Source organism: Vombatus ursinus, unplaced genomic scaffold, assembly GCF_900497805.2.
Source record: "Vombatus ursinus unplaced genomic scaffold, bare-nosed wombat genome assembly UNPS02014959.1, whole genome shotgun sequence".
NCBI classification, from domain to species: domain Eukaryota; kingdom Metazoa; phylum Chordata; class Mammalia; order Diprotodontia; family Vombatidae; genus Vombatus; species Vombatus ursinus.
Window position 1 is genome coordinate 7,848,127 of NW_020954737.1, and position 14,527 is coordinate 7,862,653.

General features: G+C 40.4%; 1 protein-coding gene across 1 annotated transcript in view; it reads right to left on the bottom strand.

The window, feature by feature from the left end:
- The window catches only part of MUC4 (mucin 4, cell surface associated), a 90,757-nt gene that overhangs the window by 60,292 nt on the left and 15,938 nt on the right, over window positions 1–14,527 (bottom strand). The window contains exons 2-3 of the mRNA XM_027845173.1: window positions 8,691–8,932; window positions 331–425 (exon numbers count right to left, since the gene is read on the bottom strand). Coding sequence (XP_027700974.1) covers window positions 331–425; window positions 8,691–8,932 — 337 coding nt within the window. The remainder of the gene's footprint in view (window positions 1–330; window positions 426–8,690; window positions 8,933–14,527) is intronic.

Consider the following 14,527-nt stretch of genomic DNA (forward strand, 5'->3'; position numbering starts at 1 on the left):
TTGTGTATTCAGGTGTTGTCAGAGGAGAGGAGCTGGCAGAAGAGGCTGTTAATGCTGATGTTGGTGTTGTCCCCTTACTTTCTGTGGTCTTGGAGGTTCCTGGCTCTTCACTAGTGCCTGACACAGAAGTGATGCTCTGTGTAGTCTGACTGGAAACAGCTGGGGAAGTTTGTGTTGTTGATCCAGAAACAGTGTAAGTGCTGATGGAAATGGTTGAACCTCCTGCAACAATGCTCCCTGTAGAAATAATAGAATTGTGATGTTAATGAGGTTTCTACTTAGTAGGGAAGGAATTATTTGCTGGGTTTTTTGGTGCCCCTGTAGAGTTACTTGTATAGACTGCAGAAGGTGGAGCTTTAGCTGGATCTTGGAAGCCAGGAAATGGAAGTGAAACGAGAAAGTCTCCCAGGCATTGGTAATATTTCCTACAAGGCCGTGGAGAAGGGAATTCACGAATCATATGTCAGCAACAGCAAGCAGTCCAAGAAGCCTCAATCGTAGTTATAGAAGGGAACACTCTATAAGAAGCCTGATTGGAAAGGGTTGAGGTGTTGAAAAGCAGCAAATATAAATTGATGAATTTAATTTAATTCAGGACATAAAATGGAAGCACTGGAGTTTTTTGGGTTTGGGAGAGTTGGTGCATATTCAGACCTCCACCTTAGAAAAATCACATTGTCTGCTGCTGTGTGAATAGTGGATTGTGGTGGGCAGAGCCTTGAGGTAGGAAGACCAATTAAGCCATTGCAACAGTCCAGGTGAGAGGTTATAGGGGTTTGAACCAGGCAGGTGGTTATTTGAATAGAGAGAAGGGGACATTTACCAGAGATATTGTGAAGGTAGAAACAATGAGATTTGATGACATATTGGCTATGTGGAGTAGATGTGAGAGCTAGGAGTCGAGAATCACACTGTAGTTGTGGTTCTGGGTAACTGGGAGCGTTGTGACCTTTGCCTTCCCTATTAGGGAAGTTGGAAAGAAAAGAGGATTAGGGAGAACGAGAATGACTTCTCCTTTGGAAATATTCAGTTTGAGGTACTTATGGAGAAAAGGGGAAGGGAAAAGGAAGGGAACAAACATTTATTAAGTGCCTACTACGTGCCAGGCACTCTTTACAAACATTTCATTTGATACTCTCAACAACCTCAGGAGGTACACGCTGTTATTATCTCCATTTTATAGTCGAGGAAAATGAGTATAGCTAGTAGTGCTTTTTCTAGGCAAAAGGGTATGCACAGTGTAACGCCTGTGAGGATATAGTTCCAAACTGCTTTCCAGAAAGGTTGGACCCAACTCACAGTTCCATCAACAGTGCATTGGTTTGCCTGTCCTCTTCCATAGCCCCTCTAATTATAATTTTCCTTTTTTTCTGTATATCTTCCAATCTGATGTGTGTGAGGTGGAACTTCAGAGGTGCTTAAATTTACATTGATTATTAATGATTTGGAACATTTTTCATAAAATTGTTCATAGTTTAAATTTCTTCCCTTGAGAATTGCCTGTTCGTATTCTTTGACCATTTATCTATTAGAGAATGACTCTTTTATTATATAGTTGTATCAATTCCCTATATATTGTAGCTCGCAGCCATTTATCAGAGAAATTTACTCTAAAGATTTTCCTCTGTTAACTGCTTTCCTTAAAATTCTAGTTGTATTGATTTTATGTGTTTAAAACCTTTTGAATTTTATATGCTCAAAATTGTATATTTTATGTCCTGTAATCCTCTATCCCTCTTTTTTTTCATCACAAACCCTCTCTCTATCCATAATTATAAAAAGTATCTCCTTCCATTCTCCTCTAAGTTTATAAATAATCCTTAGTATCTATCTATCCTATATCCATTTGAAGCTTACTGTAGTATAAGATGTGAGATCCTAATTTCTCTCAGACTACTTTCTAATTTTTCCCAGAAGTTTGTGTTGAAGAGTGAATCATTACCTCAGGAATTTATGTCCTTGATTTTATCAATAACGATGATGTTGTGTTCGATTTATTATGGATTTTGTGTACTGAAAATGTTCTTTTGATGGATTTTTCTGTTTTATTAATTAAGTGCAATTTGTTTTGGTTACTACTGCTTTGTACTATAGTTTTAGATGTGGTACTACTGGACTCTGTATTCCCACTTTTAAAACTTATTTTCCTTTAAATTCTTGACATTTTGTTCCTCCAGATGAATTTTGTTATAATTTTGTCTAGTGCTATAAAGCAATCCTTTCACAGTTTGATTGGTATGGTACTGAATCTGTAAATTAATTTAGATAGTATTACCATTTTGTTATATATCACATATATTTATTTATTATAGCTTTAATACCTTAAAAACTTCACTAAGACTTTTGGGACACATGGTATTAGTACTGGCCAACCACAAGCAATTGATTCCTCCCAATTTTTTGCCTTTACTTATTATTTATATGAAGGTATAGGGGAATCATCCATTTTAACAGCAAGATCAGTGACTTATATGGGGATCTTGTTCGCAACTGTCTCTTGTTCAATGAAACTATTTCAATTCAACAAATAATAGGTGGTAGAGTGAATAGAACACTGTACCTGGAGTCAGGAAGACTTGAGTTCAAATCCAGACTCAGATAGTCACTAGCTGTGTGTCTGTAAGCAAGTCACTTAACTTCTATTTGCCTCTATTTCCTCATCTGTAAATAGGAATAATCATAGCACCTGCCTCCCAGGGTTGTGAAGATAAAATTAGATAATATTTGTAAAGTGCTTTGCAAACCTTAAAGTGAAATATAATTGCCAGCTATTATATAGAGATACAATATGTGTATGTAGAGATATAGAGATATATAAAGCAAAAGATCCTGTTACCAAGGATCTTACAAACTAATTGGGGGTGTGGGGGGGAGTGGAGACATCACAAAAATATGTATATTTGGTCTTCTTTAATGGTCTCAGTGATGGAAGAATGGAAAGCCTATTGAATGATGGAAAAAATAATGATGTCAGAGTCCAAAGACCTGGGTTCCAGGGCTGGTTCTGCCTTTTACTGTGTGACCATGGTCTGGTCATTTGAATTCTCTTTGCCTTGCTTATCTTTTCTAGAAAATGGAGGTTATAATATCTGTCCTATCCACCTTATTATTGTAAGGAAAGTGCTTTGCAAGCCACAAATTGCTACAATATTTTTACTTTTATTATTACCTAAATTTAAGAAGTCTTTAACCTGCCTACCTTTTTTATTTTTCCTCCTTGAGTGATGATGTGTGTCTGTTTGGTCACCTTGTCATCTTTTGGGCTGCAATGTTGCCAGGGACGGGGGTATTGATAATAGACATGATTAGAAGTAGAAAAGAGAACTGGACTTGGAGTCAGAAAATCTGGGTTTGAATTTCCATCCAACTCTTCCATGTACCAGCTTTGAGCAAGTCATTTAACTATCCCATGCCTCAGTTTCCTCATTTGTAAACTTGGGCTAATCTCATCTCACTTGCCTATCCAATGAGATATTTGTAAAGCCCCTAGACTGTGCCTAGCACATAGTAGGCCCTTAAATGCTTGTTCCCTTCTTCCCTTCCCCTATCTATCTAATGCATTGCAATGAGAAGCAGAAGAGAGGTTACTATGAAGGTGTTTGACAAACAGTGAAACTCTATATAACTGTTACTGTTTCCTCTGTGTTGATTAGTCTACTGTTGATTTTGGTGTGGAGCCATTATAAGGGAGTGTGTAGTCAGTGTACTGATGGGTGGGGTGGTTATAGGCTCTGTTCTCAACATTATTAGCTCAAGGTAGAGAAGCCACGCATTGCTTCATGGAATGGTAGAATGCGACCTGAGAGGTCATATAGCCCAAACCCCTCATTTTTGGCCACCTCTCTGAGCTAGAGTGTAACACTTGGAGTCAGGAGGCATGAATTCAAACTCTGCCTCAGACCCTTAATTATGTGATCCTGGGCAAATCACTTAACCTGTCTCAGCCTCGATTTTCTCATCTATAAAATGAGAATAATAAGGAAACCTCTCTCGCTAGACCAAATGAGATTACATGTAGAGTGCTTTACAAATCATAAAGCACTATGTAAATGTTAGCTGGTGTTATCCTTGTTGTTCTTTTACAAATGAAAAAAACTAAGAGGTAAATTGACCTCCCAAAGGTCACACAGCTATTAAGAGATGGAGCCAAGTGTGTTGCTTCCAGAGCTCCTCATGCCCCCCTCAGAGCTCCAGGGTCCTGCATGCACAGAATGTACAGCTTCCTCACCTTCATTCTATCAACCAGAACACATTTATTGAGTGCCTACTATGTACCAGGCATTGTGCTAATGGATACAAAGAAAGGCAGAAGAACTATCCCTGCCCTCAAGAGACTTACAATCTAACAGGGGAGACAATACAGAAGAAGCTGAAAAGTGAGGGTGGGAGAAGGTTATGGGGGGGGGGCATTTTTCAATCTAAAAATCCTTGGTTTCCTTCCAGATTCAGCTTAGGTTATACCTCCTATTTCTCCTGATACCTTCTTAGTTGGGAGCACATACTCCCTCCTCAGATCACCTTGCACTTACGTATGTATAAATGTATCACTCAGGAGCAGTTAGGTGGTGCAGTGGATAGAACACTGAGCCTGGAGTCAGGAAGACTCATCTTCCTGAGTTCAAATCCAACCTCAGACACTTACTATCTGCATGACCCTGGGTAAGTCACTTCACCCTGTTTACCTCAATTTCCTCATCTGACAAATGAACTGGAGAAGGAAATGGCAAACCACTCCAGTATCTTTGCCAAGGAAAACCCCAAATGGGGTCATGAAGAGTCAGACATGACTGAACAACAAAAATCACTCAGCAGAATGTAAGCTCTAAGAAGACAGGGACTGCTTTTCATTTTGACTTTGAATTCCCTCATAATGCCTAGCACATAGCAGGGTCATAGCATAACAGATGTGAAGCTGGGACGCACCTTAGGGGCTATCTAGTCCAAGCTGCTCATTTGACAGATGGGGAGTGGAGGCTCAGGCCACACTGGTAGTAAGGGGCAGAGTTTGGGCCTCCAACTTACTCCTCTGACTCCAAAGCTAGCTCTTTTCCCCCTGTGCCAGGCTGACTCACTTTAGTAATCCTTATCACTTGCTTGCTAGCTCTTTTTATAGAGGAAATAAGAGTTGTAGCTAACAGTAAGACTGTTGGTTGAGCTTTCGTTCTTAATTTATTTTTCTTAACTTGTTCCTGGAACTGGAAGTGATGAACCTATGGCCACTTCACCTGGTGTGTTCTTGGTAATCCCCTAATTTATCTCTTGATATTTCCTGATCCATAGTGGTGAAAGCAAGGAGGTTATCCTGAGGGAAGCATATAGACTTCAGCGGTTGCCTCCCCAAATAAACCCCCATTTTTATGCAAATAAAATTGTATCCAAGAGAACGTCAAGGGAGAGAGACCTTCCTCACTTTTTACTTGGTTCTGGGGAGATTATGGTTTTTTTATGGCTCAGGTCTTTTTTTTTTTTTTTAATACTAGTTGGCAAAACCAAGTTTAAAAAAAGCATTTATTAAGCACCTACTATGCACCTAACATTGTGCTAAGTGCTGCTGTTATCCTGAATCCCAGCCTAATAGTCCCTGTAATTGGTCACAAAAGTCCCTGGTTTGGGGTTATAACTTTGATTTACTACTTCCCAAGGAGAAGCAATGTGGTATTATAGTAAATGGAGAGCTGATCTCTGAGACAAAAAGACCTGGGTTCACTTGTCTCTGTTGCATATTGGCTGTGTGACCCTAGGCAAGTCACTTAACCTCTTAGGGCTCTAGGCAACTCTCTAAGACAAATCTCTAGGAAAATCTCTAAGATTCAAATCAAGATCCTTTGACTCCAAGTCCACTATACCTTTATCTCTTTTGAGCTCTGAAATTCTATACATTTTAATGGACTATCGTCACTCTCCAGTTCATTTATATGAGATTCTTCTCAGTGATGGAGAATGATTACTTGATACCTGCCTGTGATGAGGGAGGCAAAGTTGGCAAGAGCTTGGGAGGGGAAAGATTCTTGTTCTTCTGGCTTCTTTTTAGAGTCTTTCTCTAAGGGCCTATCCCTGAAGAAAGCCTGGAACTGGGTATGTCTTCTCTTAAAGCTGGAAGCCAGAAAAAAATAGGATCTCTTCTTGCCTGAGGTTTGTTTTTTTTTTTTTTTCAGATTTATTAATTTATTTATTTTTAGTTTTCAACATTCACTTCCACAAGATTGTGAGTTCCAAATTTTCTCCCCATCTCGTCCCTCCCCCCACCCCAAGATGGCATGCATTCTGAATACTCCTTCCCCTATTCTGCCTTCCCTTCTATCTCCCCTGCCCCTTCTCTTATGCCCTTCCTCTTCAATTTTCCTGTAGGGCAGGATAGATTTCTATACTCTATTGCCTGTATATCTTATTTCCCAGTTCTTGCTTGAGTTCTTGCCAACTCTACCCAGACCAGACCAGAGTCATAGAGTATTGGGTAATCACTCTCCACCAAGAAGATAGTGTTATAATATATAGTCAAATAGTTGAGCCCCAGGTTCCATAACTTAAGAAATATTATAAGATAGGAATTCAGAGAAGTCTGGGAAGGCTCATATGAATTGATGCAGAATGAAGTAAGCAGAGCCAGGAGAATGTTTTCTATGATAACTACAACATCATAAAAGAAAACACCTTGGGAAAGCTTTAGAGCTGTGATCAATTCAAAGACCAGTCAGGGCGCTAGAGGCATGATTGATAAAACCTGCTTTCTAGCTCTTGCTAGAGAAGCCGTGTAGTAGAGCGCAGGGTGGGACTTACATTTTCAGACACTGCTAATGTGTGAATTTGTTTTGCTTAAATATATTTGTTTGTTGGAAGGGAAGACTTTCTTTTTTTTAATGGAGGAGAGTTGTGAGGGGAAATAATGGGGTGGTGTTAATAATTTTGCCCCCCAAAAAAAAGAGAAAGAAAAGATTATTAATGAAATCTTCATGTTTGTCAAGTTCAAAATTTTTAATTGTAAAAAAAGCCAAAAGAAATGCTATGAATTTTTCTGACTGTTTAACAAAATACTACAGTTCCTGACTACAACTTTGGTGTTGTAAATTGATTAATAAATCACTGTCAAATTTTTTTAATGTCTATTTTTTTTTGGTGAGGTAATATGGGTTAAGTGACTTGTCCAAGGTCACACAGCTCGTAAGTATCAGGCATCTGAGGCTGGATTTGAACTCAGGTAATGTCTATTTTTTTTTAATGCAAAACAGTTGCATTGGTAGAAAGATTTTTTTTTTAAAACCAAGAGTTTCCTATATTGATGAAAACATAGATCAAGCTTAAATAATAAAAGAGTAGCTCAGTCTTTAAGCGGTATTTGTCACTTGACCAATTGTTCTTCCTGTTGTGGTAATGTTAGAGATGAAAGAGATAATGATTGCCACTTTCTCTTCTGTGCTATACTTAATAACTATTATTATTAGAGGTGTGGCTTTCAAGAGATTTGGGGTGTGACTTTTAATAGGATTCAACAGTGTGACAAGTCTGTCTAAAGAATTGATGTGCACATTAAGAGAGGCATAATATCCAGAAGGAAGGGATAGTCTCAATGCCCCTTTTTAGGAAGAACATTAATAAGCTGGATTATATCCACAGGAGGAAGACCAAGATAGCAAAGGGGCTAGAAACTATGTCGTATGAAGATTAGGTGAAGGAACTGAAGATATTTCCCTTGGAGAAAAGAAAATGTAGTTGAAGGACTAGCATAGAGGAAAAGGATCAGTCACATTCTGCTTGACCCTAGATGGTGGAACTGTGGTTGTTCGTCCTTCATTTAAAAAAATTTTTTTTTAATTTTTAGGCAATCAGGGTTAAGTGACTTGCCCAGGGTCACACAGCTAGTAAGTGTCAAGTGTGTGAGGCCAGATTTGAACTCAGGTCCTCCTGACTCCAGGGCTGGTACTCTATCCACTGCACCACCTAGCTGCCCATGTCCTTCATTTTTTTTTTTTTCGTTTGTTTGTTTTAGGCAATTGGGGTTAAGTGACTTGCCCAGGGTCACACAGCTAGTGTCAAGTGTCTAGTCTGAGGTTGGATTTGAACTCAGGCCCTCCTGACTCCAGGGCCAGTACTCGATCCACTGCGCCACCTAGCTGCCCCTGTGTCCTTCGTTTTTGAAGAGGACCAATGACATCACAGACTAAGAGAAAGGGAGAGAATTCCAGAGGCAGATTTTGGTTCAATATAAAAAAAACCTTCCTAATGATTACAGTAGTTCAAAATCAGAGTGGGTTGCTTCAGGGGTGGTGCATCGCCTGTCACTAAAAGTCTTCAAGCAGATGCCATTTGGACCCTTTTCAGGCATATTATAGAGGGGATTCCTGTTTAATAATAATAACAACTATTATTTGTATAGCACTTTACACTATTGTGAAGTGTTTGACATATTCTATCTCATTTGATCCTCACAACAACCCTGTGAGGTGTTATTATTATTATTATTATCATATTATGTTGTAATAGATTATTGTTATAGATCAGGAAACAGATGTTAAAGGGGCTAAGTGACTTGCCCAGAATGACATAGCTACTAAGCATCTGGGGCAGGATTTGAACTCAGGTCTTTCTGATTCCAGGTACAACAACATTATGCCACCTAGCTGCCCTGAGTGTTGGACTAGGCACTAGACAATTTCTGAATTCCCTTCCAACTCTTAGGTTCCGTTTCTAGGAGCGAGGGACGGCAGCCCACACCATCAGACTGTAGCTTGAGTCAGCTGCGGAGGATGGGATTTTAAGTAGTGTTCCCTCTGTTTTGAAGACTACTGTTTCACAGGCTACCCCTAGAGGATTTGGTGTTATTGCTAGAGATGCTGATACCAGAGGAATGATGCTGGTGGAAACTGGCATGCCGGCAAGGCACGTCGGACAGCCGAACACCTCGAACAATTGTACTGATAAAGGAGAACACCCACCTCTATAGCAAAAACGCGGTACAGAACCCATAGGGAGTTTTCCACATGTTGGTTACACTCTCCAGTAGAAGCACATTGAGTATGAGACTCTTTCTGCAGTCTTTGCTTGGATGTCCCTTTTTTACAACTCTTTGGTGCCTCCCCCTGCCCCCACCTTATTTCATCTTCAGCATCTGCCCTTCCTAGGCCTTAGCACAAGATGGGCTATTTTCAGGAAAACTGGGTTTTGAGGTGAAGCTCTGTGTTACGTCTGTGGTTCTTAAGACTTGCCCTCAGGATGATAAGAAGAGCCTCGCATAGTTGTTATGTTGAACATGCTGCCTAGACCGTATTGGGAAGGTTTGTTGTCATCGATCTGCCCTTGTCAAAATGCTGGTACCCAGTCAATGGGGAGGTGCCAAGCCTAGCTACAACATAGAAAACTGCCAGTAAGGAAGAAACCAATACAACGCATGACTCCCTTAGTCCTGTTCCAAAGTTTGGCTTACTGGGAGAGCCAGAGAGAGAAATGCTCATGTCTGACCAATAGTATTTTGTTACTTGTGTCCAACTCTTTGTGACCCCATTTGAGGTTTTCTTGGCAAAGATACTGGAGTGGGTTTGCCATTTCCTTCTCTAATTCATTTTACAGAGGAGGAAACTGAAGTAAACAGGGTTAAGTGACTTGCCCAGGGTCACTCAGCTAGTGTCTGAGGCCAGATTTGAACCCAGGAAGATGAAATCTTCTTGACTCCAAATCTAGTACTCTATCCATTGAGCCACCTAGATGCCTCTTTGTATTTATTTACTTTATGTTATGCTGTCATATATAATTTATATGTGCTTGTTGTCTCCTCAATTCGAATATAAACTCATTGTAGGTAGGGACATTTTTATTCTCTGTGTTTGTATCTGAAGAACCTAGCTGCTGGAACTGTCCTAGTCCAATGTATGGCACATAGTAGGAGTTCAAGAAATACTTCCTGATTGATTGGTGTAATAGTGCCAATGACAGCTGACAGTTGAGGCTAGATTCCTGTCCTCTTTGACAACAGACACTATTGTCATTGTGGCTTTGAACTACAGTGCTATTGAGAAGGATCAGAGGACCTCCTGTCTTGCCCCCACCCCAGCTGTTTCAGTAACTGAGGCAGAGGGGGTATCAATTTTTCTGTCTCTATTGGGACACGATCAAGAAACCCTGTATGTTGCTATCTTTAGAGGGTTTGGGACTCTGAGTGGCTCAACTAGGATATGGATGGCTGCAGACTTCTATGCTTGTCTCTCTTGTGGTCACACTGGTGTGGGGAGACAGGTTTGTTATCAACAGTCAGTGTTGGAAAATGCTCCATGTAAAACATAAACTCCCTGAGGGCAGTGGTTATTTTTCATATGATAGAAGAAAAAGAAGCACTGAGATCCAGGGCACAAGTGGAGGGGTCAGTGTTGGCAAGGAGAAGGGCCACCTTTTCCTCTGAGATTAGAGCAGAGTAAGACAGAATGGAGGGATAAAGAGGGGATCTGAGGTGTAGAATTGGGGAGTGAGGGAAGTTTTTCCACAGATGGCCTCAATTATTTTTCAGTAAAATATGGAGTAGGACTTTAGCTGAGAGGGGAAAGGACAGGGGAGATGTAGGTAGTAGGTTGAGGAAAGAAGGGAATTTATGTAACTGATAAGATATATATAAAACAATCAAGGATTACTCAGACAAAAGTCAAAGGATCAGTGTGCAGCAGTCAAGATTGGATAACATAAATTTGTAGTGGACCCAGTCAACATGGTTAGCAAAGGCAAATGGTGGGCGCCAATCCAGGGTTGGGATTTAGAAAGAAATGAATAGAGGTGGGACAAGAGGGCAAGGGATTCAAGGATGGAGGACAGGATAAAACTAGACTGGTTCATGACTGGGTGAAGGTTTCAGATGGAGAAAATTAAGGCCAGAACAGGGATAACAGACTGGGAAAGCAGAGAGGGTAGAGTGACTGGAAGGTGTTATTAATAAAAGAGAAAACAAGTTTAGGAGGAATAAGTAAAGCCACAAGGAGAAGTAGAATGATAATGCCTGTCCAGTTTTCCTCTCTCTCTGTCTTGCTCTCTGTCTGTCTCTGTGTTTCTCTTCTGTGTCCTTGTCTTTCTCTCCCCAAATTCCCTCTCATTCCCATTCCTCTCCTCTCCTCTCCCCTCAGATCACAGATGAAATTTCAGACTCTGCATTGCCTGATGATCTATTTCTTGATAACCTATAACCCTTTCCATGGCCTCAGAATAGTAGTCATAATGTCACTTGCATTGTGCTTTAAAGTTTGCAAAGCACTTTCTATATATCATCTCATTTGATCCTCACAACAACCCTGGGAGGAACATACTGTACATATTGTTATTGTTGTCCAGTCATTTTTCAGTCATGTCCAGTTCTTTGTGACCCCACTTGGGGTTTTCTTGGCAAAGATATTGGAGTAGTTTGCCATTTCTTTCTCCAGTTCATTTTACAAATGAGGAAACTGAGGCAAACAAGGTGAAATGACTTGCCTAGGGTCACATAGGAATCTTCCTGACTCCAAGCCTAGCACTCTCTCCACTGTTCCTCCTAGCTGCCCCTAATACTACAGGTATTAGCATCCCCATTTTTACAGATAAGGAAACTGAGGCTTAAGCGAGGTTAAATGAGTTGCCCACCTTCACCCAGCTAGTAGGGGTCAGAGGCAGGATTTGAATCCAGGTCTACTTTATCCTAAGTCCATGCTTCCTGTCCAAAAGCCACTTGAGTCTCAGGATCTCTTGGATTATGATATTTCTTGGGAGGGGGTTTGGGAGGTTGGGTCAAAGTAGTGAGGAGAGAGGAATGAACATATCCAGAATCCAGAATATGCAGGGATCCAGAGTAGGGAGGGTCTAAACAGTCAGGTGAGAGGAAAAGTAATGGTGGTGTGAATCTTGTGTTGATTCTCCTGGTACTGGCTTCTACTTGTGAATACTGGCAATGACATATTAATTGATTGTCACCTTGGTAGTGACTTATATTTACTTTTTATTTACACAGCTCCTCATTAGATTATGGCATTTCTTCTAAGTATATCCAGTAACATGGGTGTGATAAAACTGACACTACCCACCTTATTTGTTCAGCCAACAAGCGCTTATGGGTCCCCCATGTGCTGGGTGCTGGGATACAATTACAAAGAATGATGCAATTCCTTCTCTTAGAGAACTCAGGTTCTCTCAGAGAACAGCACATTGTGAGGAAAGTACTATGTAAGTAAGCATGAGCTACTGCCTAATTCAATACATATTTAATAACCATTAAAAAGCACTTTTCTTTCAAAGTTTAAAATTGTGAGCTACATCTAATTACCTTAATAATAAAGATTAAGACTGTACAAATTGAGGAATGATCAAAGTAATATTCAATTTATAAACACCTGACTCATGAGTGCCCCCTCCAAGACAGCTGCCGTGTCCCCCTCTCCCTCCTGTTCTCCCCTCCCCAAGCCTTCTCTTTTCCAGGCTAAACAACTCCAGCTGCTTTATCCAGTTGTCCTGTGACATGGTTTCCAGTCACTTTTTCATAATAATCTCCTTCCTGTGGATACACTCTAGCATGTGGGTATCCTTTTCATATGGTGGTACTCAGAACTAGCCAAAATATTTCAGGCCCGGCACAACAGAACCATCACTTCCCTTGTTCTGTACTCTTTTTTTTTTTTTTTTTGACTAGGCAATGGGGTTAAGTGACTTGCTCAGGGTCACACAGCTAGTAAGTGTCAAGTGTCTGAGGTCAGATTTGAACTCAGATCCTCCTGACTCCAGGGCCGGTGCTCTATTCACTATGCCACCCAGCTGCCCCCTGTACTCTGTACTTCTATTAACATTGCCAGAAATCTCTCTTCTTTTGAGCACCACATCACCATGTTAATTCATGTGAAACAAGAAATTCCAGTGGAACCTCTAGGCCTTTTTAAAAATGAACTCTTTTCTAGCTAATCCCGTGTTACCCAGCACAAAGAGTTAGTTTTTTAAAGCCAAGAGTAGGACTTTACACTTTTGTTTCTGTTGAGTCGTTTTAGTCGTGTCTGACTCTTTGTGATCCCATTTGGGGTTTGCTTGGCAAAGATACTGGAGTGGTTTGCCATTTCCTTCTCCAGCTCATTTGACAGATGAGGAAACTGGGGCAAGCAGGGTTAAGTGACTTGTCCAGGGTCACACAGCTAGTAAGTGTCTGAGGATAGATTTGAACTCAGGTCTTCCTGACTCTAGGCCCAGTGCTGTATCCACTGTGCCACCTAGCTGCCCTGCACTTTACACTTCTTGCTATAATTTTCTTGGCTTCAACCCCATCATTCCAGCCTGTCAAAAAAATTTTGGATCCTGTTTCTGTCATTCACTCTGCTAGTTATTCTCTCTGAGTTTTGTGTCATTGGCAATTTGCTGCTTAGCAGCAAATATCATTTATTTCTTTATCTAAGTCACTGATAAAATGTTGAACAGAAAAAAGCCGAGGACAGATCCTTGGCATACTCCAATAAAAGCCTCCTCTTTATAGGTTTTGAAAGGAGCTAGGTGGCACAGTGTATAGAGGGCCAGGCCTGGAATCAGGAAGACTTGTCTTCCTGAGTTCAAATCAGGCCTCAGATACTTACTAGCTGTGTGACCCTGCGCAAGTCACTTAACCGTGTTTGCCTCAGTTTCCTCATCTGTCAAAGGAACTGGAGAAGGAAATGGCAAACCACTCCATATCTTTGCCAAGAAAACCCCAAATGGGGTCACGATGAGTCAGGCACGACTGAACACTACCAAATGACAACAACCTTCTAGGTTGATCCCAATAGTTTATTAATCAACTTTCTTCTATTGCCTTCATCCAAACAACCCTGAATCTACCTAATTATACTACCATGCACTTTAAAAGCTTATGAGAGATTTTGTCAAATTCTTTACTGAAGTCAGATATACCATGTCCATGGCATTCCCTTGATCCGCTGATAGAATAATGCCATTGAAATAATGGAAATCAGATTTGTCTGTTGTGAATTGTCTTTAATGAATCCATACTGAATCCTAGGGATCAACTTTTGCTTTTTTTAAATGCTAACAAGGCACAGTTGATTTAGGGTTAAGAAGACCTGGGTCCAGGTCCTACTCATGATACAAACTGATGGTTTGATGTAAAGTTACTTAACCTCTTAGTGCCCCCAGGCAACTTTCAAGGAAATAAGGGGAAGGGAACAAGCATTTATTAAGCACCTACTCTATGCCAGCCACTGTGCTAATCACTTCACAAATATTATCTCATTTGATTCTCACAACAACCCTGGGAGATAAGTGCTGTTATTATTTCCATTTTACAGTTGAAGAAAATCAAACAGAGAGAGGTTGAGTAACTTGCCTAGAGTCACATAGATGGTTAAAGTGTCTGAGGTCTGATTTGAACTCAGGTCTTCCTAACTCCAGGTCCAATGCTCTATACATTGTACTAGGTAGTTGTATAAATAGCAGAATAGTCGATGATCTGAATTGGTACAGTTCATAAACAGTTTTTTATACCAAGTGTAGGTCTGTATCAAAACAAAAAAAATTACTTAAAAACTATTCCTTCTCATGATGAAAAATGCTAAATACC